At 43.7% G+C, this 26,260-nt stretch overlaps 1 protein-coding gene across 1 annotated transcript in view; it reads left to right on the forward strand.

The window, feature by feature from the left end:
- Positions 1-26,260, forward strand: part of LOC140366282 (receptor-type tyrosine-protein phosphatase gamma-like) — a 366,422-nt gene that overhangs the window by 272,982 nt on the left and 67,180 nt on the right. The window contains 1 exon segment of the mRNA XM_072452947.1: positions 14,552-14,647. Coding sequence (XP_072309048.1) covers positions 14,552-14,647 — 96 coding nt within the window.

Below are 26,260 nucleotides of genomic sequence, written 5' to 3' on the forward strand. Positions count from 1 at the left end.
TGCTGCTGCTGCTGCTGCTGCTGCTGTTGTGCTGCTGCTGCTGCTGCTGCTGCTGCTGCTGCTGCTGCTGCTGCTGCTGTGGTGCTGCTGCTGCTGCTGCTGCTGCTGTGGTGCTGCTGCTGCTGCTGCTGCTGCTGCTGTGGTGCTGCTGCTGCTGCTGTGGTGCTGCTGCTGCTGCTGTGGTGCTGCTGCTGCTGCTTTGGTGCTGCTGCTGCTGCTGCTGCTGCTGCTGCTGCTGCTGCTGTGGTGCTGCTGCTGCTGCTGCTGCTGTGGTGCTGCTGCTGCTGCTGCTGCTGCTGTGGTGCTGCTGCTGCTGCTGTGGTGCTGCTGCTGTGGTGCTGCTGCTGCTGCTGCTGCTGCTGCTGCTGTGGTGGTGCTGCTGCTGCTGCTGCTGCTGCTGCTGCTGCGGTGCTGCTGCTGCTGCTGCTGCTGTGGTGCTGCTGCTGCTGCTGCTGCTGCTGCTGCTGCTGTGGTGCTGCTGCTGCTGCTGTGGTGCTGCTGCTGCTGCTGTGGTGCTGCTGCTGCTGCTGCTGCTGCTGCGGTGCTATCTGAGATCGTAGCGTTATGTGCTAGCATCGTGCATGAGCCGCGTGCTTGAGCGTAGCCCGCGGACAGGGACGCGAAGTGCCCCGGGGGCCCCGTGTCGCCGCCCGACTCGCACAGCATTGTTGGGACGCGTGATTGCCGGGCCCCTGGGAGAACTGCCTTATCCGAGGCAGGAGAGGCGGCTAGAGAGGCCCGAGAATGGAGACTTTATGTCTTGACGTCGATAAAACCGACTCCGGCCGTTTGGTTTTTGTGAGCTACGAATAAAGCCCGGCTAAAATGACAGCTTCTTGGCTTCTCGTGTTTTTCAAAGTATTTCTTAGTTCGCTGGAATAGTCCCTGTGGTAGAGTTTGAAATATATGTGTTTATGTCGGTCAAGTTTTAGTTTGTGAAGAAAAACTGAGCTTGGTTTTTGTTATGTTCACGTATTTTCCGAGTTTGTTTTTTACAATACTTTGGACAATTCCACACTTGGCGTAAGGTTAGGGTTAGGTTTTGGAACAGTTAAATAGTTTAAATTAGTGCTTTTTGAACATGGAGCTACAAAATGCCGAACATTTTGGAAGTCCCGAGTTTTAAAACAGAACTTTTACCTCCTGCATGTCATCAATAAGTGACATTATCATCTGAAATGCATGCACCTGACGCCATGTTCTGTTTAACAATAATTAAACCAAATTAAGGCGTTATCTCTACCCCATTGCCTACTCTTCTACCCCCTGTTACATCCCCTCTTTTTCTCTCTACTTCTTCTGTCTTGTTCATTTTATCTGTATATTAATGTGTTCTGTACGTGTTGTCCCCCCTGTCTGTAAATACCCCCCCCTTTTTTTATTATGTTCAGCGTCTTTGGGTCACTGAAAAGCGCTATATAAATAAAAGTTATTATTATTATTATAATTATTATTATCAGATCATATTATTTGTCAAATCATAGCTATTTTGTAATTGACATGGATTTTGACCTTCAGTTATTTATTTTTGGTATTTTTTTTTTTACAACTGTGGTATTACCTCTATTACATTTATTTTTTAATTGCTTTTATCACTTGATTTTCAACCAGTGTGCCATGAGATATTGCCAGATGTGTCTCAAAAAAATGTCCAATATGTGTGTGTGTCCATGGATTTAATTAGATAAGTCATGATTTTAGAGTGTCCTGGGCAAACTTCTGATCCAAAAACAGAATGTAAAGAATTTAAAGAACCATAACCGTGGCATGGACAACATTTGGTACCTTAAAAGAACTTTCTGGTATGATTTGTTAATATTATAGTCATTTTTTCAACCACAATATTGTTCCGTGACTGAAATAAGGTTGAAAAACAGTTAAATTCAGACGTGTCCAATGCATTTTAAAGTCTAAATGATAGTCTTTGTGTTTCCTGGCGGACAGCTCATCATCTGGACAGTGGTCAGGGGTTTCAGAGTGAGTGGATGAATTAGGACTGTTGTCATAGTAATTAAAATACCGTCCAGAGCAGGGAAAAAAAAAATAAACAACCCACATCCTACACAGGCCGAAAAACCCATTTTCTCACCACAATCACCAGGTAATTTTAGCATCATCTCATCTAACAATGCAGGAGTACCGGGAGGTGAGGCCCTTTAATAGTTCTGGTAAATCTAGGGTGAAATTGGCTAATTCACTAAACCGGACTCAGGTCAAGAATTGAGTGTCATAGTAATTTCAATCGCCATGGAAACCTCTGCAGGCTCGACCAGCCCGCAGGTATTACAGAGGAGAACTGGGCAGGATGTCCGCACCTTTGTCCACGTATGGAACTAAACAGGGTCATAGCATTTTGTAGCTTTGTCCGAATGTCCAGAGGTGCACTCAAAATATCCCACAATGCATCAGCGGCAAAGTCATGAAAACGGGTCTTTAACTGAACTCGGCACGAAAGCAGATCTTTTAGCGCTCTGCAGGCACGCAGTTATGAATAAACCATGCTAAATAATAAACGGTGATGGTGTGAAGTCGCTACCGTTAGCCGCTTACGTTAGCTTGAGCTGTTAAAAGAGGTCGTTTTCCCCATCACATGCAAAAAGATGAATAATCCTCTCTGTTTTGACCTTTAACGTGAGATCTATGTACCGTATTTTCCAAACTATAAGTCGCACCTTTTTTCATAGTTTTGGCCGACTTATGTGTAATATTATAAGTTATTTTCACACTGGCAATTGCATTTCACATGTTGATTATTTTCACACTGACAACCACAAGAGGGCGCTCTAGGCTCTAAGCGACGCAGAAGAAGAATTTGCACTTCCTCTACCTCTGGAGTTTGTGGAGTTGTTTAGAAGTGACACAGAGGAAGAAGAATTCAATGGATTTAGTGATTTGGGGTAAAACTGATGCTTTGGTAAACTTGTTAGCATGTTCTTTATGCTATAGTTATCTGAATAACTGTTCATATGTTACATTAACATACCAGACACTTACCACAGTTCTGTCTGTGCGTCATGTAGCTGAAGGTGTTAGCGTTAGCATACGTACACCTATTCACCATGTTCTCTAATCTGTTATTATCTTAAACTGCATTTCAAGATGAAATGTCTGTTCTTGGTCTTGGATTTTATCAAATAAATCTCCCTTATAAATGCAACTTATACTCCAGTGCGACTTATATATGTTTTTTCTTCTCTATTATGCATTTTTGGCAGGTGCGACTTATAGTCCGGAAAATATGGTAAATTTGGGGAAAGTGCTGAGATGTGCGTGTGATTCTGTTTGTGAATGAGTGAACTATAGAGTACACTAAAGGGCTATGTATATATGTATATGTATTTGTAGTGAGTCAAGAAGTACAAAGTGTTATTATGGTTTAGAGTAATGTGTATAACAAAAACCTGGTCACTTCAAAACTAACCACAAACTTGGATTGGAGTATTCAAATAAACATAAAAGAAAAGGTCATTATTGTAGGCCTACACACACATATACAGTGTGTCTTCTTTGTAATACATCTCAATGTTTTTATTCCTCAAATTACTGTTAATTCATGTTCATTAAAAGGCGGTTGTTCTTTGCATTATTTAGAGACAGGATAAGATTGACATTAAAAGACCTAAAACACTTGAAAAACAATGCATTTGGCTTGTCCACTGTAATTGCTACGTCCATGAAATAAATAACTATTATCTCACATCATCCACTGAAACATTCTATATTTAATTATAGTTCCAATTGATTAAAGCAGCAGTTCTGTGGGTTAAATTGACTGAACTTCTCACTTGTTCTTCACCTCTTCTCTAGCTGCCCTCACAATAACACAATGGACTGTTCCCTCATGAAAAACAGCAGCCAAACTCATTTGCACCCCGATTAATTGAATTATTTATTTGTTGCTTATTTATTTATGTTGCCATCTTAGATATACTTTCGACTGGGAAGCCATCTGTCATCAAAACCCTGCCAAAACACTGTGACTTAATTCACGACTCCAAAAACGTTAAAAATGTTAATATTTGAGCCTTACATAACCCGATGGGGCCACGTGCGTCCGCCACGGGGGCCCCTTCAGATCCCTTCAGATCCCGTGCACTCGGCGTGATGGACAGACCCGACCGACGGCGAGCACCATTTGTTTTCGCCCCGGTGCCACAACACGGCCCCGTAAATGAGCCTTCGGTGCGGCGACCGCCCCGCGCCCCGTGGACCACATTATGGAGATGCTCTGACCTCATTAGACGACTGTCCCTGGACTTCTTCTGTCCGGGGATCGGGATCTCTCATCCATCTCTCCCCTCTTGTCTCTTCTTCAACTCGCCGCTGTCCCTTTGTTCTGCTACATTCCATTAGCGCTTCAAAAGATAACTAACGACCGCCGGGGGCCCGCCGCTGGTGTTATTTACGACGACGCGGCCGCTTCTGGATCGCCAACACATGCCATTTTCAACATAATGTTACGTCTCCTTCAGCTGGTCCGCGATGGCAGAGGGGGAAAAAGACATTCAACATTCTTTCAAAGCCTCGCGCGGCCGGGGGCCACGGAGAGAGGCTGTCCCAGTTCCCGACCATTTTTAATCATCTTTCTCGATAGCGGTGGCGTCTCTGTATTTTCAGATGTTTTTCGTATTCGGGCAGAAACAATATTTGCCCCGGTTGCCATTATGAAAAAGTAACACTCACGGAATTGGGAAAAAAAGCCACGGCCGACTCTCGGGGCAATTTCTCAAGTAATGCATTTCAATTGGGTTTTTAAGATAGATTGCACAAGGTCGCCGCGCGCTCCAAACATATCTCATAACCCAGATTGCGGCGTGCCACGTCCCGGCGCTTGGATGTGGCGAGGGGGAGACGGTGAAGCTAATGTGCCGACCACGAACGCCAACGAACGCGACCTTGTTTGATGAACGCCCTCTGTCCCGCGCTGACAGGGGCGGGGGGGATTGGAAAGCCCACCGCGGCGGCACCGGAAAGAGGTGTCCGCCTGTTGTCCTCGCGCTGGAGGGAGTTTAGCGGATCGAGTCGTGTCTTCGGTTGTGTCGACGAATGTTTGGTCAAAGTTTTAGTTGATTGAAAAATTTAAATTGTGAAATAAAAGGCAAAATAAATTCAAAGAGCCGCTTAATCAGATCATGTACAAACTCTGCATCTAGTTAAGGTCTGCTTCTTAGTACGTGTGGTAAAAGGTCAATAAACCTGAATATTTTAAACTGAACTGTAGGAAATTCCATGGGCTTCACACGAAAATAATTGAATAAATACAAAAGTTAACTATTTAACATTGCTAAAACTTTTCTTTGATTAATTAATGTATTTATTTTTACTACAATTCAGCCAAACTGTGCTTAAACATACCTATAAATATCTTGGTTTATAGTATTGGTAGAAAAGGTTTTTAAAATCAACGACAAAAGTGAAAAATGTCACTAATTAATTTTACGTTGGAACTGTCTTCGTTTGTTTTTTCTTTTGTTTATGTAGCCTGTATTAATTAACGTTTATTTTTAATGCATTATTTATTATGTTTTTACTTTTGAAATAATTACATTTATTCAGTGGCTGGCATCTTCTTTTGCACACTTGTTCTAAGTGTCGGGCCTCGCTCCTGCTCACTCCTGCTCCTCTCGCCCCTGCCCGCTTCGCCCCTGCCCGCCTCGCCCCTGCCCGCCTCACTCCTGCTCACTCCTGCTCCTCTCGCCCCTGCCCGTTTCGCCCCTGCCCGCCTCGCCCCTGCCCGCCTCACTCCTGCTCACTCCTGCTCCTCTCGCCCCTGCCCGTTTCGCCCCTGCCCGCCTCGCCCCTGCTCGCCTCACTCCTGCTCACTCCTGCTCCTCTCGCCCCTGCCCGCTTCGCCCCTGCCCGCCTCGCCCCTGCTCGCCTCACTCCTGCTCACTCCTGCTCCTCTCGCCCCTGCCCGCTTCGCCCCTGCCCGCCTCGCCCCTGCTCGCCTCACTCCTGCTCACTCCTGCTCCTCTCGCCCCTGCCCGCTTCGCCCCTGCCCGCCTCGCCCCTGCTCGCCTCACTCCTGCTCACTCCTGCTCCTCTCGCCCCTGCCAGCTTCGCCCCTGCCCGCCTCACCCCTGCTTGCCTCACTCCTGTTCACTCCTGCTCCTCTTGCCCCTGCCCGCTTCGCCCCTGCCCGCCTCGCCCCTGCCCGCCTCGCCTCACTCCTGCTCGCTTCTGCTCCCCTCGCTCCTGCTCGCCTCGCCCCTGCCCGCCTCGCCCCTGCCCGGCTCGCTCCTCTCGCTCCTGCTCACTCCTGCTCCTCTCGCTCCTGCTCCTGCTCCTCTTGCTCCTGCTCCTCTCGCTCCTGCTCACTCCTGCTCCTCTCGCTCCTGCTCCTCTCGCTCCTGCTCCTGCTCACTCCTCCTCCCCTCGCTCCTGCTCGCCCCTGCCCGGCTCGCTCCTCTCGCTCCTGCTCACCTCACTCCTGCTCACCTCACTCCTGCTCCTCTCGCTCCTGCTCCTCTCGCTCCTGCTCCTCTCGCTCCTGCTCACTCCTCCTCCCCTCGCTCCTGCTCGCCTCGCCCCTGCCCGGCTCGCTCCTCTCGCTCCTGCTCACCTCACTCCTGCTCACCTCACTCCTGCTCCTCTCGCTCCTGCTCCTCTCGCTCCTGCTCACTCCTCCTCCCCTCGCTCCTGCTCGCCTCGCCCCTGCCCGGCTCGCTCCTCTCGCTCCTGCTCACCTCACTCCTGCTCACCTCACTCCTGCTCCTCTCGCTCCTGCTCCTCTCGCTCCTGCTCACTCCTCCTCCCCTCGCTCCTGCTCGCCTCGCCCCTGCCCGGCTCGCTCCTCTCGCTCCTGCTCACCTCACTCCTGCTCACCTCACTCCTGCTCCTCTCGCTCCTGCTCACCTCACTCCTGCTCGTCTCGCTCCTGCTCACATCACTCCTGCTCGTCTCGCTCCTGCTCACCTCACTCCTGCTCGCCTCACTCCTGCTCGTCTCGCTCCTGCTCACCTCACACTGCCACACTGGCGTTGGCTTTATCTAGTTGGACAGTGGAAGCTTCTCTTGAACACGTCCGCCTCCATTTGGTCTCGGCTCCAGTGCAATTTAAAAATTCCTAGACCATGTTTTTTGTGAACATCTTCCTACTGCAAATTATATAAAAGCTTTTTTTGGTCAGTTTTCAGTGATGGTGAAGTATTCTCTTTGTGGTATGTATTTCCATTACATTTCCAATACTATGACTGTGATAAGAGATTGTACATAAGGTTGTCTATGGAGAAGGAAAAAAATATACTTATACTATTTTAACAAACCTGTAAAGTTGAAAGACTGTACTTTGCTTTTGTTGTTTGAAAGCAAAGCAATGAAGAGAAGTGTGACAAAAGCATTGTACATGTCTTTTATTGGCAGTGACATATAATAATACCTTGCCACCTTATGATCTGATACATTATTTTATGCCATGCTATGTTTTAGGCACATTATAAGATGATAATAATTTGCATTTCTAAACTTGAAGAAAATGACGCTCCACACACTGCGTCACACGTTCCATTTGACAAAGCCGCACAGATTGTTTGTAATATATTCAGTTGATACAAAGAGCACAACAAAAGCCAGTGCCTGACCAGCCGGCCCCGCAGCTCCACACGTGATGCTGAGGCGATGTCTGACCAGTGGACAGAAAACTTTTGAACATACGCGAGGCAGGCTGTGATGTGATCGGAGTTAACAAGGCCCCTTCGCTTCCAGCCATGTTTGTCATGCTCACTTTATGAAATTCAAAATGAGATTTCTGATTTAGATTTTTTTTACAATAATCCTGCCACAAAGATGGGGCTATGTTTTATTAAAAAATGTCCAAAACAAAACAGCCAGCAGCCAAACTTGTTTACTTCTGAATAAGCTGCTGTTTGAAACTGTAAGTGAAATTCTTGTGGTAAATGACTTCCTGAAAGAGAGCAAAGATATTTTATGGCTTTCAGCTCCAGTTTTATTATTCCTTCCATTCACCGCGCTCATATAACTGCAGTTAAAATGATCAAACCCATGACTTTGTCCTCCTGACGACCTTCTGAAGCATGTTCTGATGACTCGCCTCACAAACATAACTGCGATAGTTGTTTGTTCTACACACAAATAAATGCTAGCTAGATTCTAATCTCTTCTTTGTTTTTCTGTTTCAAGATTCTGCTTTGTTTTTAAGCCATAAATGGACTGTTGGAATGGAATGTTCTGAATATTGCAATGCTGAAAGTGCCTCTGTATGTGTCATATTGCTCTTAGCTGTGCCATTTCAAAAGAACTTCTTGTTGAAAGAACTTCTTTACATTCTTGTACATCAGCATACATAATACATAATGTACTTTTCTTGTGTCATGCAATGTGTTAAAATCCATTAATGTTAATGTTTTTATAGAGAGCCTGACAGTGAAGTGCATTATAGCTTCTGAGTTTTAAGTCTTGTCTGAAATTGCTCTTTCTATTGTTACAAGATGTTTTAATACCTGGTAAATGTGACAGGTACGTCTCAGTCCAAGGTGTTCTCATCCCAAAGTTACAAACTTCAGACCAGCCCCTCGACCTTGAAAATGCATAAAACTCCAGTAGAAAGTCAAATCTCTTCTATACAGCAATAATGTGGTAAAACTGTCTCATTCTTTCAAGTCTTTTACATAAAACATTCTATTATATTCAAATGTAATATACTTTATGTTAACTTCTTGCCTGCTTGCTTCTGGCATCAGGAGCAGAACTGTCCCTGTGACAGATACTCTTGTCCCGGACTGTCCCAGAATAAATGCACCCACATTTAACTTTTCAGGTGGGTTGTTACCTTTAAATCAGCGTGTCCTCCCCTCCCTCAGAAAGCACTTAGAACATCTATAATAATGATGCATTAGGTGTCAGCAGCGCAGCCTGCCTGATTCATCACTGCTGCCTGCCTCCGCAGAGCTGTCTCTGGTGCTTACCTTCCCAAATATTAATGCTTCATTGAGTACATTACACTACATCACATCTGTGTCTGCCCGTGATCACAGCACAACACATTCACTAAATAACACAGCACTTTATTTATGGACAAGCCCGGAACACAACATTCTGCTTTCTCTGGGTTTTGGAGTACCAATGACCAAAAGATGAGATAGGGAATTGTGTATGTTATCTATAAGCAATAAAAGCAAAGACATGATAAAGATCCATGTGCTAATAGAGTCTATGCATGTCCTTCAGAGACGACAAAGGTTATTTGCTGACGATCACTCTTCGTCAAGAAAATTCTAGGAACTTTTATGAGTTCTGTTGCAGGTTAAGGTTTGAATTAAGGTTGGGTTAAGAAAGAGGTCATTTGGTTTAGGTTACTAGAGCTTTGGGACAGGTTGGCTCTTGGCAGAACTGCATTGAGGACCCACAGTCATGAGCATTAGCCCAATGAGCACATTTGTGTGAAACTAAAGCCTTATTACCGGCCTCTGAGCTAAAGGCTGGACAATTGTGTGTGGTTCGGATAGTTAGCATTATTCGTTGTTAGTTTACTTGTAATTTGCCTTGTAAGTGGCTGTTTCCTCTCTTTGTTGGATCTGCATTCATGTGACTTCAATCACTTGTAAGTTATGAATAAGTGTTCATCTCATGTACTGCCGATTATCTGGCTTTATTTTTAAAACACCAAGTAGGACCCATCTAACACCTTCTATTTTTGTTGTTGTTCCCTTGCATTTGTTCCCACTATAAGGACCACGCCCCTTGTTCAAAACTAGAACTCATTTGAATATGAACAGAGTAATAATAACGCACCCTGAATAATTAGGGTATGTTATCTTCATATATGCTGTGTGTAGTGGAGGAGTGGTTGTCGCTCTTGCTTTACACCAAGTTTAGAATTAATTTCCTAGACTGTGTGGCACTTTTATGTAGATTAGGAATTGTCTCTCAGTGGGTTCATTTGTGTTCATTCCCCCTTATTAAATATTAGGCAAATCCGTGGTACTTTCCTGACCGCTTTGGCTCAGATCTGGAGAAACTGCAAAGGTTTCTACGGAAAGGAACCGTTACTGACCTTAACGTCCCAATTTCTTTAGACCCTTATTGTTAGGGGACAAACAAGTGTTGTCCTAACAAGTCCTAGAGTTGTAAGGAAAGGCAGGAGGCTGTATATCTGAGGAAGTAGAATGTTTATTTACCATCAGTCCAGGACCTGACCATTTGAAAATTTAGCATCAAAGCCTGACTCTGATTCCACACACAGAGGTTTTAATAGCAGCTCATAAAGCCAGCGTGTCCCAGAGCCGGCCTCAGGAGCCGCTATTTTAACCGAGATACCAATTTTGTCAGACGAGTTGACCAAAGAAACTGTTGGAGAAGGGAAAATTCTGTACCAGTTGAAGGACGCCCGTCATAACCACATAGAAACGTGTCCTCGATAATATGCACCAAAAGGAAAAGTCTACGTCCCTTATCAGTCACGCCATGTTCTTTACTCTTTCCCTGAATTCAATAAGCTATAGAATGGTTGCCACAAACCTGAAATTGGATGTTTGACTGTAGCTGTGGGCCTTGAACTGCTGCTCGAACCACAAGTGTTCCCTAATCGTTTTCAATCAATACATAACCATTTCAACAGCCGGCCTCTTTGGCCTGACCTCTGTTCCATGGCTCTCATTCCAGAATCCAATACTGAAAAAGATGTATCAATAGCGGGCGGGGGGGGGGGGGGGGAGGAAAGGTATAATCTGTGCAATAGACTGATGATGCAGTGGGAGGAGAGGCGCCTTAGGGTGCTGTAGCGGCACCTCTCCCTGCAGTTCAAAGCCTGAGTGGGAGGTAGAGCTGCTGTTAGGCCCCGAGCTAGTCATCTCGGCAACAAACAACACATTTATTTAGCGCGCTGGAAAACACTTCTGAGAGGCCGCTCCACAGACCAGCACCTCCACTTTTGTATTTTACATCCCGACAGCAGGCCAAAAGACATGCTCACATGCAGAGAGCCCCAGCTATCTCCGGGGTGGCTACACGGGGGAGGCGGGGTGGCTACCTCCAGGAGAGCAGGGGGAGGCGGGGTGGCTACCTCCAGGAGAGCGGGGGGAGGCCGGGTGGCTACCTCCAGGCTCCAGGAGAGCGGGGGGAGACCTGCGCTCCGGGGGGTGACTACCTCCAGGAGAGCGGGGGGAGGCGGCGTGGCTACCTCCAGGAGGGAGGCGGGGTGGCTACCAGCTACCTCCAGGAGAGCGGGGGGAGGCCGGGTGGCTACCTCCAGGAGAGCGGGGGGAGACCTGCGCTCCGGGGGGTGACTACCTCCAGGAGAGCGGGGGGAGGCGGGGTGGCTACCTCCAGGAGGGAGGCGGGGTGGCTACCAGCTACCTCCAGGAGAGCCTGATCTCCGGGGTGGGGGTGACCACCTCCAGGAGAGCGGGGGGAGGCGGGGTGGCTACCTCCAGGAGAGCCTGATCTCCGAGGTGGGGGTGACCACCTCCAGGAGAGCAGGGGGAGGCGGTGTGGCTACCTCCAGGAGAGCGGGGGGAGGCCGGGTGGCTACCTCCAGGAGAGCGGGGGGAGACCTGCGCTCCGGGGGGTGACTACCTCCAGGAGAGCGGGGGGAGGCGGGGTGGCTACCTCCAGGAGGGAGGCGGGGTGGCTACCAGCTACCTCCAGGAGAGCCTGATCTCCGGGGTGGGGGTGACCACCTCCAGGAGAGCGGGGGGAGGCGGGGTGGCTACCTCCAGGAGAGCCTGATCTCCGAGGTGGGGGTGACCACCTCCAGGAGAGCAGGGGAGGCCTGATCTCGGGGGGGGGGGCTGGGTCAGGGAGCACCTGCGTTCAGAGGCTGTTAACTCCCAGCAGCCACGGAGTAAAATGTGATCTCCAAACCGACCAGATATAATATTATCCACTCTAAATGGTAAATAGGGGAGCAAGAACTAGAAATATTTCATGTGACCAGGATCAAAACTAAGGAGATTTTATATTGAGGGTTGTTGACTACACTTAAAGAGACAGTATGTAACTTTCCAGTAGCTCGTCACCTGCAGGAGTAGAATAATCAGAAAATTTAAAAACATTTCTAAAGGAACAACATTTCCAAGCAGGAGGAGGCTCCTACAGGGCAAGTGAGAGCCAGGTTTGTGGAGATGCAAGCCCGCTCACTGTAAGGACACATGTTTTAATTGCTTTTCAGGCATGAAAAACATTGAAAATGGAAAAAACATACTGGAAAGTTGATTCTATTTATTTATTGACTTTTGTTTAACCAGGAAAGTCCCATTAAAAGGTAGCATCCCTTTTCCAGGGGGTCCTGGCTCCAGAGGGGGAGATGCTATTGGACATGTTTAAGTGGCAGGGCAAAGCGGAGCACCCGGAGGAAACACCTATACGCAGACACTGGGAGAACATGCAAACTCCACACAGACATGTTTGTATTTTGATTGATTCATGTATGTTTGAGTAATCTTGTTTTAGCATTTGACACGATTCTATATTTCTGCCTAGTTCTCTGTATTTAGTCACAATAATCTAAAAAAGCCAGACTCCACGTCATAGAGTTGATTTTTAACAATAAAAATCCGCTTTTACTATGAAATCCCAAGAGGACAGGCTTATTTGGTCTCATTATTAAGACATAATAGATACATATTTTCGTTTAAGATGAATAAAATGTATGATGAGCTATACGTATGCTGTAGTTTAATGCTATTATTGCTGGATGCATCCAGATGTATTAGAATGTGGGATCTGGCTCATCACACTGGCACAACAGGACATTTATTGTTTTAATAATCATACCATTGCTCCACTTGTAATTTAACAAGCAAAACTTGATTGGTAATGTCCTGATTTCTGTTTGTTTTTATGCTTTAAGTTTCTACATTTTAATGAGCTTAGCAACAGGTTGTGTGTTCTATAAATGAACATATTTCGATAAATATAAAAATATGAACATCCTCCACTATTATGATTTTCTTTATTGTATGTAATACGGTTGTCAAAAATATCTACAACCAGGCTATAATTAATATTAAAACTGTAACTGAAAACACATGCTGGTTTCATAATTTTAATCAAACGAGTGTGTTGAAAATTACATTATGTAGAATTAAAAAGAGAGTTATTACGAGTGTTATATATTAACATCTTGGTTGAAATTGGTTTATTTACCTTACAATTTTACATATTTTAGTCTATGTAAAACACATAATGAGTAATTCACATACCATTACATACATATTTGGAAATCATTCATCATCATTATCATTATTTCATTATATTATTTATTGTCATACTCATTCGACGATATTGCAAGGTTCATTTTGAGCAGGCCTTAGCAAACACGAAGGAACTGTAATGCTCGAATTTGAAGGGAATAGCGTACGTTTAACGCCTGACTGAGAAGGCAACGCTAGCTCGGCATTAGCATTCCCATCAGCCCCTGCAGCGTGCCGTTCCCCCCGAAGACAGCACACGGCATCATTAGGCTCCGGCTCGCTGTGTTTCAACTCCTTTTTAATTGTGGAGCTAGCTGCAGTCTCTCCTCTGTATAAGCCATTCCAATCCACCACTTTGACTTTAATTAATATGAGTCTGTTCTAGCCGAGCTGCCATAAATTCTATAAACAGTTTCTATATCACGCTGCTCGACAACTGTTTACTCCACAAATAGATCAAAAAGCCATGCATGGGGCTCTTTATGTGCACATTAGCAAGCTGCAGAAAATGCCACACAAGTGATTTTGACAGTGTTGATGTTGGCAGAGAAGAGCTCAGAGAATTGCTCTTGGCATGCAGGAATGTGTTCCCCGACGCTACACATTATGCAAACAGATGTTCAAATGTACAGTGTCTATATGCACGTGCGGTGGTACCAGGCAGACTACGCGTGTTCGCTGTGTGGCTAATGTGTACGTCTTCATTAGCATCTGAATGAACGTGTTCCAGTTGTTTGTTCTATGTGTGTTGGGATCGAGCGGTAAAGTCATAAACGTGGATGTTGTCTTGTGATGTCTTCAAATGTTTTAACAACACATTTTAAGCCAAATTGACTTTTTTTTTAAGTTTCAACCATGTTATAACGTTGTCCCTTGATCAAAAACATACCTGGAGTTTCATTCAGGCTTGTTTCATTAATCCTGAGCACTCAGAAAACCATCAGTCTCAACTTTCCCCTGATTGTGACATCAAAGGTAGAAATCCGGAGGCTTCTGAGCTGTTCAATCTTCACCAGACTCCTTCTGAAACTTTCTGCCATCAAATTGCGTTAAATAAAACTGCGTGCTTGTATCAGCAAGTCAGGGATGGATAGTTTTATTTTTATTTTTTCATGGTAATATCTTCTTCTACCAGTAGTTGGAGTGCTGATACCAAATCCAGACGAGGAAATACCTGATGGAAAGTAATGCTTTGCTTTCAATACATTCATTCAGGTTCTTAAACATGCCAAAGTTCCTCAAGAGCATGTTTAAAGGCCAATAACAATACAAATAAGTCATATAAAATCACAAACAAAACGCTTCCTTTTTTATGTCACGTTCAAACGCTGTATTGTAAACACATTTTTGTCTGGGCGTAATGTTCTCACTAAGTGTTCTTGTGTTCTTGTCGCCTCCAGATGCAGATCTACATGTACAACTCCGACGACTTTGACAGCCTCAGCGCGGCGCTCAGGGAAAAGAGGAACATCGCCGCCATGGCCGTGTTCTTTCAGGTACGAGCCTTACGGAACAAACACGGGTTGTAGAAGGGTTAGACAAGCCGCTCAATTTGTACAAAAAGAGCCGTGAGCCACCACTTACGGCCATGGGCTGTCTGCGTTTTAAATCAGCGTTACAGTATAAACGATGCCATTGGTAATATGTGACTGGTCGAAGACATATTTCCATTTACATTTTACACACTGGACAAACAAATTACCCATAGTAACGTGTCTTTCAAGCTTGTATTGTTGTGTATTTGTAAGAAGCAGATCTATTGCCATCCATACGACACAATTGAGAAGGTAACATTTCAACGTAACATTTACCTGGCTGCGTCACATTTTTGAACCCTTTATTTCATTTTTTGGGTGAAGATTAAAATGAAATCAATGAAAATACAACTCTGACTAAGCCTACACTGTTATATAGCAGAGTTTACGTAATATGTTCCTGAAATTATTATTATTATCCCAGTGTATTTATATCGCGCTTTTCAAGACACTCAAAGCACTCAAAGCACAAATAAAGCTCAAATGCCTAATACAAGCTGTTAAGCACTCGCTCTGTTTTTATCAGTGTGGTTTTGAGCTCTTTTTAGAATATGAGGTCTTACGTACGCTATTGTACCAGACAAATAAAACAAAATAAGACTTACAAGGCCCTTCTCTAGCCCGTCTCAGCATCCACACTGCATAAAAAATACTTATTTAGTTCACATTCACCCTAGTTTTGTAAATATTGTTTTGAACCATAAAACCATTAAATAAGTGGTGACGGTCAGTCACATGACTGACCGTGGATAAACCAGTCACAAGTCTCCCCAGAGACATTTTGAGTTATTCACAGTGTAAATTCAAAGCTATGCAATGATGTCTCACTCATGTAGATCTGATAATATTTGAGTAAGTTGTGGTCATTTGAATGTATACACCTCTGAATTCCCCTCACTGAGAAAACTGCCTCTAAAGATTCTCACCGGAGTGAGCCCAGAGTCACAGGGGGGCTCATTTACATCTCATTGAGATAAACCCTCCCCCTGTCACACTGACACCACCTTCCCCCTACAGCTGTCACTAAACACTCAAGAGGAGTGTTGTTATTGATGTAGTGTTATTTCATCAGGACTTGAACTAGACTTGAATCAGAATTAGAAGTAACTATATTAAAATGGAAATAATTGGATTACAAAAGGCCTTGAATACCATCAAAGAATCAGAATCAGAATCGGAATCGGAATAGGGTTTATTGCCATTTGTCGATAAACAGAATTCACAGGTGATTCAGTGCAACACAAACAACAAAACATTGAACACTGAGTACTAAACGCAATAATATGTACATAATGAAATATAAGGTATACATTTATGTAGTGCAATAGGAAGTGGTGATATGTACATAATAAACATTTATTAATCCGAATGTCACATCTCTACTATCCAGAAGTCGGAGTTGAATTTAAATATTTACTTTTGATTCAGCACCGAGGGGATTAGCCAACTTTTGATTTAGTAATTCGGGGCCTGGGGCTAACAAAAGCCTGGAGTTACAGCTTTGCCCCCGGCTAGCCGGACGCAAAAGCCCCCCCCCCCTTGCCTCCGGTGTAGCTAGCTCCGGAGCCCGGAGGCAAAAACTAACGCAAAGCACCATAAAACACACATAAAGCACGATCCACACAACCCACGGGTCAAGAAATACTACATAATTATATAATTTGTACAGAACAACGCCGAAAAATAAGCCGATAACGTGGCGGTAGCCTAGCTTAGCTTCCAACTTAGCCCGCCCACGGCTAACACAGGAACAAACAACACCTACTGAGCTAGTGCATATCATTTTAGCATGCATGAAGGGATCTTGTGAGTACTTACGACAGGCACTTTCTTTTCGTGGATCTTTTTTCTTTTTCATCTTTTTGTACTCCGTACTCCATCTTCAACACCACTGAGCTGGCTGGAAATAGGTGACGCCCCGAGGAGCGCTGGAAAAAGACCCGAAAACTACCCTTTTTTAACAGCTTAATGTATACTTTTAAGACGACCAATAGTGTTGTCTGAAGCACAGAGGGGCTCCTTCATAACTTCAACTTGCAGATTCTGCAAAAAAACAAAAATCACACATTTGGAAAAAAATATCTTATTTTGGCTTTTTCTCAGTTTGGTCAGCGCCAACTTGTGGTGGTTTTTAGCGCCGCCAGTCACATATTATACAAGATCTACTTTACTGAGCGTTTAACCTCGTGACAACAGCGTTTCCTCATCATTAGTTTAGCCAAAGTTGTATTCTGATTGATCCTATTCTCCTGTAAATGAGGCTCGAGCGTTCAGAAAATTCCAGTTTTCACCTACCCCCTATCCCCACCCTCGCCCTTCCAGACTCCGAGTGACACGTGTAGGGTTCTTAAATATCAAGCAGTGCACTTTTCAAAAATAAAAGGAAATGGCTTTATGCTGCTTGTTTCAGATAAATGTGAAGTGGCCTCTAAAAACTGCTTAGTAATATTATCACTAAGCAGTTTATAGATCAATATTTTTCGGTTTTCAAAGAACAAAATGTAAAGTAAGTATCTACTTATGTTATAGCTCAATGTGAAGTGCCCAGAAAAACCAAATGCCTAGTACGTCTCTCCTTTAATAAATACATATTGTGGAATTTTTCATACATATTTTTGCTTGTTACCGTATTTTCTGGACTATAAGTCGCACCGGAGTATAGTCGCACCAGCCAAAAAATACATAATAGAGAAGAAAAAACACATATAAGTCGCACTGGAGTATATTGGGGAAATGTATTTGATAAAACCCAAGGTGTGAAAATAATCAACACGTGACAGTGTGAAAAAAGCGAATACTATCACATATAAGTCGCTCTGGAGTATAAGTCGCACCCCGGCCAACTTTGAAAAAAGGTGCGACTTATAGTCCAGAACATACAGTATTTGTAAAGGTTATTGTGAGATATTCTGAATAAAGTATCCATAGATTCAGATTTATCAATGGTAACCCGACTTTTTTAAACAGTACATAATAAGTAAATTCATATTATATTTGCTACATGTTGGTGAAGTACTTGTATCTTTAGTGTAGTTTTCTGTCAAGGAAGTTTTTGTTTTTGTGGACTGCAGTGGATGTGTGAGCAGCTCAATCGGCCGTGCTGTGGCTGCAGCGCCGATCACTGTCAGCCCGGCTCTATTTGCAGCACAGGCACAAATAAAAGCTTCATTTGAGCCCATTGATTACCTAAGTGGGCTTTTATTTGGACCATTAGCCCACAGTTAATATTTCCACTCGCTGCCTGGACTCTGCTTTGGCCTGAGCCTCCTGCTGTTGAGCATCTCTGGCAAAACTGAATCTGTTGCGCAAGGAATAACTTTAAATTTGTGTGTAAATGGTGATGTTGATATGGAAACTCCACAAGTTTCCATTACATTACTTTTTGCATAGAAATAAGGCGTGTTTTAACTGACCATGGGTTTCAGAATCGTTAGAAATTTGGACTGTTCCCTTACCAAGTAACAATTTAAAAATATATATATCCGTATCTTCCGGACTATAAGTCGCACCCTTTCTCATAGTTTTGGCCGGGATGTGACTTATACTTACATACTCATACTTATATACTTGATATATACTGGAGCGACTTATATGTGATATTATTTGTTATTTTCACACCGCATTTCATACTCCAGTGTGACTTATATATGTTTTTTACTTCTCTATTATGCATTTTTTGGCTGGTGCGACTTATACTCCAGTGCGACTTATACTCCAGAAAATACAGTATATTGTACATGTGTGTATATTGTATTTGAATGGGAAAAAGTCTTTGTTGCATCTTTCATCATTCTGAAACCCATTAATACAATCACTGAATTGAGATTGGACTTTCATACAGTGTTTGAATTTTACACACACACAAAATAGGTAGATTTCACTGAGTGTTTTTTTTTTTTTCTCGTTAAAAAATGTTTTTATTACAGTATATATTTTTGGGAAGATAATTAATTTAATCAGAAGTTGTTTCTTAAAGGCTGGCAAATGTAATGTTTAAAAAATGGGGACATTTAAAAAAAAATAATAATAATTCAGCTGCCAATTTTTGAGGCATATATTTGAATTTTTTCAGTTTAAAATGTCAAAACAAATAAAATCTACATTCAATGCTTCGATTTCAAACCTTCAACTTTAACTGTTTAAATTCAGAGTGTAAAATATGCAGTGGTAAATCTTCACAGCCAACATTCACTCACTTGGAACAGTCGCTAATTCTATTCTTTGCTAAATTCGCTGCAAATTTGACTATTTGCCTATTTAAAAAGTTACATTTTAATTCAGAATGTTCAAATTGTAAGAAAAACACAATAAAATGTATACGCAAAATCCAATCACCCAAATTCAAAATAGAAAATAATTCCAATAATTTTTTCAGGGTTACAAAAAAAAATCTATGTCAGACATGTAAAATTCTAAATCTAATTAAACATATTATCTTCAATTTATAAAAAAAAATTTCATTGACAGCTCTGATCAGCAAAAATAACCAAGTTTGCGTTTTTTTTTTTTAAGATCACCGGGGCTTCCTTGGCCCTTAGGTGTCATTTTCTCTCATGTCATTTGCATTTACTTTTCTCTTATCAAAGTTCCGCTCTAGAATCGCTCGGTAACAGCTTGCACACATTTGCTGATGCAGTCCTCTTCTTCGCACTGGAGCAGACTTACGCAGCTGCTGCCTGATGCCTGCTCCGAACCATGACCCCAATAACCGGCTGCCTGCACATATATCTGACAGGTCGCGCTCCAGTCTGTTAATATGCAAACAGCGGCGTGTGTGTGTGTTTCCGGTGGCCCCAATGCATCTTTCTGTATTCGCTCAAGTGTTGCATGTTCTGCCAAGCCAACAGACCATACAGTATGAGGGTTATGCATGGACTAGCGCCTCATGATTGCTTTCTCTTTTCACTCAAAACAAAGAAACCCTGGAAGGTGGTCGGTGTTTTTGGACTGGTTTATTCCTCAAGACGATGACAATTTATATGAGGCCTTAGCTGAGGTCGAGTTTATTTTGTTTTGTCCTATACATCGTTCAACAATCATTACAGATTTTGAATAAGCTGAACTTTTGCTAACCTTTTCCCTTCGGCTAAACCTCTGTATGAAATCAGGGCTCGGCCTTTTATAGTCCTAAACAAGATTATGGTTGTGGCCCACGAAATTAAACTGTTTAATGAATAGATATAACAGTGGGCTATAATAAGATAACGATTATATACATTCATATGTAAAGGGGGGCTTGGGGGTCCTCCCTGAAGAAAATTTGAACAAATCAGTTCACAGGTCACCAATCACCAGATAATATGGCCCCACTAGTGGTTGTGGCCCCAAACAATCATTTCTGACCGGCCCGACATGACATGTGCGTACACAGAAAGCCAGCAGAGGGCGATCAAGAAGGAAGCAGTTTGTATCAAGTTGAAATAAATGTTGGTGAGTGATAGACATTCAAACCCTTATCAGAGCAATGTAGTGATCTGATGAATGTGTAGATTATAACGTGAAGGAGTTTCAATCAACAAGAGGAGCGAGGAGCAGACAGAGCAAACGTGCAGGATTATTGAAATGTCTGTGAATAAGTATGGTATATATTTGGTCTGTTTGTCTTATAGAACAGATATGAAATCCGTATCTAAAGAATAACACTATGTGAGACAATACTACTTGGATGTTTGCATTAAATATGTGTGTTGGAGCTGGTGACCCAACAGTAATTAAAACACTGTAAACAAGGAAAGGAAGACAAGACAGATTAATATATTTTACTCGCGAGGAGAACGGTCAAGGATAAACGACTCAGTCACAATAAGCGACCAGGGTCAGATCCCTGCTCGTTCTGAGCTCCTTTGGCCGTTCTCACCGCATTTATTGAAACTTCTTCACGCCCATAGTTACATAAAACAAGTTCCCCGAGCCTGAGGGGAGGGGGGATAAACGCCAAGGCAACTTGAAACATAAGATAAAAATAAAAGACATCAAACATATAATGAGCAAAAGGGAAAGGGAGCTTCCCTTTTCCCGTTCACTCCTAAAACCGTGATTCCGCTGCAGATGTTCACAGCACTTAGGGCAGGTCGACCTTGAGCGTTACTGGGCACATCTCTGTTGCTCAAAAAACACATCATTAATACAGTTCATTTCAAGACACAGTATAATAAGAGTAAAATAATAGGAGATAATTATATACATTTTTCTAACAATGTGCTATCTGACTTTAATTCATGTGAAGTGGTAAACTGTGTAAATTGGGATTGTGACAGAATTGAGGCCATTGCACGCTGTCTGCAGGTATTCTATTTTTCGTTAAGCCAAAAGTATGAGCCGAATGCAGCGCTCTGATTGGCTCTATGTGGACGTTAATGATGTATGTGAGCGCTAGGACTCTTCCTCCTTTTGTGATCAGGCACTCCAGCTTTAATAGAGTATCGACATATATTTATTGACACGCCGTAGACCATAAGGTTGGACCAGAATCAGATCTCAGTATCGGAATAATAACAGCATCAGTAAGAGTAAAAAATGTGGTATCATCCCTGCACCTTTCAAAGAGTCGTGGGAGGAGAGGATGCAGGTTAGCTCGAGGTAGTGTTTTTAGCAAGTTATATTCATTGTTTTTGCATTAAATACTGTATATCATTATCATTTTTATTAAACCGCTCACAACCCTTTAACGCTGCTCAGATTTTCTCGCCGCACACAGGAGACGAAACTTATAACTTTCAAATTAGTGCACAACAGCCTCCGAGTACATTCTGAGCATAAAAACTAATGAATTTATATTATACAGCGTGCGCTCACATGCAGGGTAAACAAAAACTGTTTCACTTTGGAGGATTTCATTTTCAGGGAGGTTGTTTGAGCGCGTTCTGGCAAAAAGTCAGAGAAAGAAAGAAATGCGAGAGGGCGAGCGAGTCCGGTGCAGGTGGATAAATGCTCTCACTATAGGTGCATTGTGCTGCGTGACAGTAATCATCTCCTCAGCTGTACGCGGCAGATGGAGCTCTCAAACTCCTCTAAACATTGCAGTAATTAAAGACGGGCCGCTTTCACACGCTCGCTAGATAGTAGATGCACTGCAGGATTTAAGGAGGGTACTTGGAAACCCTTTGTCTCAAAATCCCAGTCGTTTCAGGTGTGAAGAGGTGCATTGTCATTCTGGAGTAGAAGGGAATTACAAAAATCAACAGCAACCCAAACGACAAAGGCAGAAAAATATATATTCAGAAGGGGTGATTGTTTTTCTACAGAAGTTTACGAGGTTGAGTGTTATTTTCCATATCTGAGCATTTCAACCTCCTTAAAGAGGACGTAATGTGCTAAATCAACTTGAATGAGCTTTTAAACTTGTTACAACAGTGTTTCCTCATCATTATCTGCCTTTTTATGTATTTATGCATGTTTGGTAATCCTGTACTGCTGTGCCACTGAGGATCGGCTGCTCGAAAGCATTTCTGTCGTCTCTTGCCCCCTGGAAAAAAAATCCTCCTATGTCTCCTTTAAAGATGACCATAAAGACAGTTGTTGAGAAATGACTCACTTCCTCACTTTAGAGGATTAAAGTGAGGAAGGCAACAGGACCTGATGGCATCAGCCCCAGGCTCCTTAAGTCCTGCGCAGATGAACTGTGTGGAGTTATGGAGCATGTCTTCAACATGAGCCTGAAGCTGAGGGTGGTACCACAGGTCTGGAAGACCTCCTGTCTGGTACCTGTGCCTAAGACACCGCGCCCCAAAGACCTCAACAGCTTCAGGCCAGTGGCTCTCACGTCCCACCTGATGAAGACACTGGAGCGGCTGGTCCTGGACCACCTCCGCTCCACCGTGAGCTCAGCCATGGACCCGCTGCAGTTTGCATATCGGTCTGGCATCGGAGTGGAGGACGCTGTCATCTCCCTGCTGCACCGCTCTCTCTCTCACCTGGAAAAGCCTGGCAGCTCTGTGAGGATTCTGTTCTTCGATCTTTCCAGCGCCTTCTGCACCATCCAGCCGCTGCTCCTGAGGGACAAGCTGGAGACGGCTGGTGTGGAGTATGACCTGGCAGAGTGGATCCTGGACTACCTCACAGACCGACCCCAGTTTGTGAGAGCCCGGAACTGTGTGTCTGACACTCGGACCTGCAGTGTGGGGGCGCCCCAGGGCACTGTCCTCGCGCCCTTTCTCTTCACCCTTTACACTGCAGACTTCAGACATGACACGGACAGCTGTGTCCTGCAGAAGTTCTCTGACGACTCTGCCATCATCGGACTCATCACGGACGACGATGACGCGGAGTACAGAGGACTGGCGCAGGACTTTGTGGACTGGTGTCAGCGGAACCACCTCCTCATCAACGCGGGGAAGACCAAGGAGATGGTGGTGGATTTCCGCAGACGCCACCCCACTGCCCCCTCACCAGTGAACATCCAGAGACGGGACATTGAGAGAGTGGACTCATACAAGTACATGGGTGTTCATCTGAACCACAAACTGGACTGGACTCATAACACAGACGCACTGTACAGGAAGAGCCAGAGTCGGCTCTACCTCCTGAGGAGACTCAGGTCTTTTGGAGTGACAGGGCCACTCCTGAAGACCTTCTACGACTCTGTGGTGGCATCAGCCCTCCTGTGCGGTGTGGCCTGCTGGAGCAGCAGCATCACAGAGAGGGAGAGGAGGAAGCTGGACAGAGTCATCAAGAAGTCCAGCTCCGTCCTGGGCTGTGCTCTGGACTCGGTGCAGGAGGTGGGGGACAGGAGGGTCCTGGCTAGATTCACATCTATGCTGGACCATGAGTGTCACCCCCTGCAGGACACTCTCTCCGCTCTGGAGAGCAGCTTCAGTGAGAGACTGATCCACCCTCGATGTGTGAAGGAAAGGTTCCGTAGGTCTTTCCTTCCTGCTGCTGTCAGACTTTATAACAAAAACTGTTAGTACTGAACACTCGCAATACTGACCTAACCTAATACTGATGTGCAATTTTGTCATATGTGCAATTACTGTGAAATTCATGTGCAATCTATGTGCTGTCGTGACACATATTCATGTGCAATTACTGTCGGGATCACATGCAATGGTATTTATTTATTTATTTATTTGTCTATGGGAGTTTTTATTTATTTATAGGAGATCTTCTGCTGAAAGTGTTTTTCAGACTTCCTATAAGTGATCTGTTCTTCTGTATCTACCTCTGTATCTACCTGCGTTGCACCAATGAAATTTCCCCATGTGGGACAATAAAGGAATATCTTATCTTATCTTATCTTATCTTATCTCATGGACCAAGTGACGACTGTGAATCTTACAGTAATCAATCCATTCTCTGAAGCCGCTGAGTTAAATGAGTGTAATCAGACTGTAAGTACTCCAACCTGTTTACATTCAGCACTGCACACTCCGCTGGCCTTCGCTCCAAACAACATGATTTCTATTTACCTATATTTACTCATTTTGAACGTGTTTCTTTTTCAGGTTGTTGCACCAACTCAATTCACTTTGGGAACATGAACCCCTAAAACTCTTTCAACATGACTATAAAACACATTTTACTTTCAAATTGGATCTATTGCATAAAAACCTCAAATATATAGATTATTTGAGTAATATAGAATGAATCGACATCACAACAGAAGAAGCAATATTTAATTTAGTTTAGTTTGTTTATTTATCATGGACCATGAACACTTTCATAATCTTACAAGAGAAGATGATCTGTACCAGATTTAGCTGTTTCCATCAGCTGTTCTCGGCCCTAACCTTAACCCCTAACCCTAACCCCTAACCCCTAACCTTAAACCCTAACCCTAATCTTATCCCCTAACCTTAACCCCTAATCTTAACCCCTAACCATAACCTTAACCCCTAACCCTAATCTTATCCCCTAACGCTAACCCTAACCTTAACCCCTAACCCCTAACCTTAACCCCTAACCGTAACCCCTAACCTAAACCCCTAACCCTAATCTTATCCCCTAACGCTAACCCTAACCTTAACCCCTAACCCTAACCCCTAACCGTAACCCCTAACCTTAACCCCTAACCCTAATCTTATCCCCTAACGCTAACCCTAACCTTAACCCCTAACCCTAACCCTAACCTTAACCTGTAACCCTAACCTTAACCCCTAACCCTAATTTTGTGTAGTAGTTAGGAGACAAGGGGGAAAATGTAACAAACTAGACTGTGCAATCTATAAGTTAAAAAATATAAACACGAAAAATCTACAGTATGTCACACATTGGTTGTAACCGGAGTTTGTGGAGTTGTTTAGAAGTGACACAGAGGAAGAAGAATTCAATGGGATTTACTGATTTGGGTTAATACTGAGGCTTTGGTAAACTTGTTAGCATGTTCTTTATGCTATAGTTATCTGAATAACTGTTAATATGTCACGTTAACATACCAGACACTTACCACAGTTCTGTCTGTGCGTCATGTAGCTGAAACTGTTAGCGTTAGCATACGTACACCTATTCACCATGTTTACTAATCTGTTTTTATTTTAAACTGCATTTCAAGATGAAATGTCTGTTCTTGGTCCTGGATTTTATAAAATACATTTCCCCAAAAATGCGACTTATACTCCAGTGCGACTTATATATGTTTTTTTTCTTCTCTGGTATGCATTTTTGGATACTTATACTCTGGAGCAATTTATAATCCGGAAAATACGGTACATTACCAATACAGCCCTACACTTACTCAGCTTCTTATCAATATCATCTTAGTAAAATACACAATAAAATGTCCGACTGGCGCTAGTTTCCAATAAATATTCAAAGTACAATTTAACTTGACACAGTCTTTGATGATGTATTTTTCAAGTTTTGAGTGACATTTTGAAGGTCCACAGACAATTGCCAACTGTCTGGGGATTGATTCCACTGTCTGATTGGTTAAAAATGAAAAAGAAAATAACTTTTTCCGGGATCGTGTTTCCCTCGGATCCGGGGACACAGGTGGTTCACAAAATGTCAACTGCAAATTCTGCATACACTTCAGAGAATGGATTCATTACTGTAAGATTCACAACGCGTTAGAAGTTAAAAACAGCCTTCACCGCTGTCAGCTGCGCGTCTCATCTCCGAGTCAAGTTCATCGAGTGTATCGCCGACGGAACACTGTGAATCCAGCACTCCAGATTATGACGTGCAATAAAGAAAGTATGGATGTTCGGAACAGAGGGTTGAGGAAAGATAAAGTGAGACAATGTTCCACCTACTTTGCGGACACCCACACAAACGGTCGGTAATCATTTCAAACAGCACGAGAAGATATTAAGTGCGAGCGCAATAAAGAGCGTGTTTCGAGCGCGAGGCGAGGCTCCGAGTGCGCGAGACGGAGAGATCACGGGGAGAGCGGAGGAGGAGGAGGACAAAAGATCTTTTATCATGAATGTTAGTCTGAGAAAGCACCAGCGTCTCCCCCTGCAGAGCTCCACCACTGGGGTCTGTCACTCCAAACTCCCCCAAACACCGTGAGTTTGTTCGGATGTTTGCCTCAAAGCGCCTGAAGTACTTTTTAAACAACAACAACAACAACAACAACAACAACAACAACAACAGGTGTAAATGCACTGAAGGTTGTATCACGTGGGAGTTTTT

Source organism: Eucyclogobius newberryi, unplaced genomic scaffold, assembly GCF_026437365.1.
Source record: "Eucyclogobius newberryi isolate DKJ021-1_F unplaced genomic scaffold, fEucNew1.0.hap1 SCAF_19, whole genome shotgun sequence".
Lineage (NCBI taxonomy): Eukaryota > Metazoa > Chordata > Actinopteri > Gobiiformes > Gobiidae > Eucyclogobius > Eucyclogobius newberryi.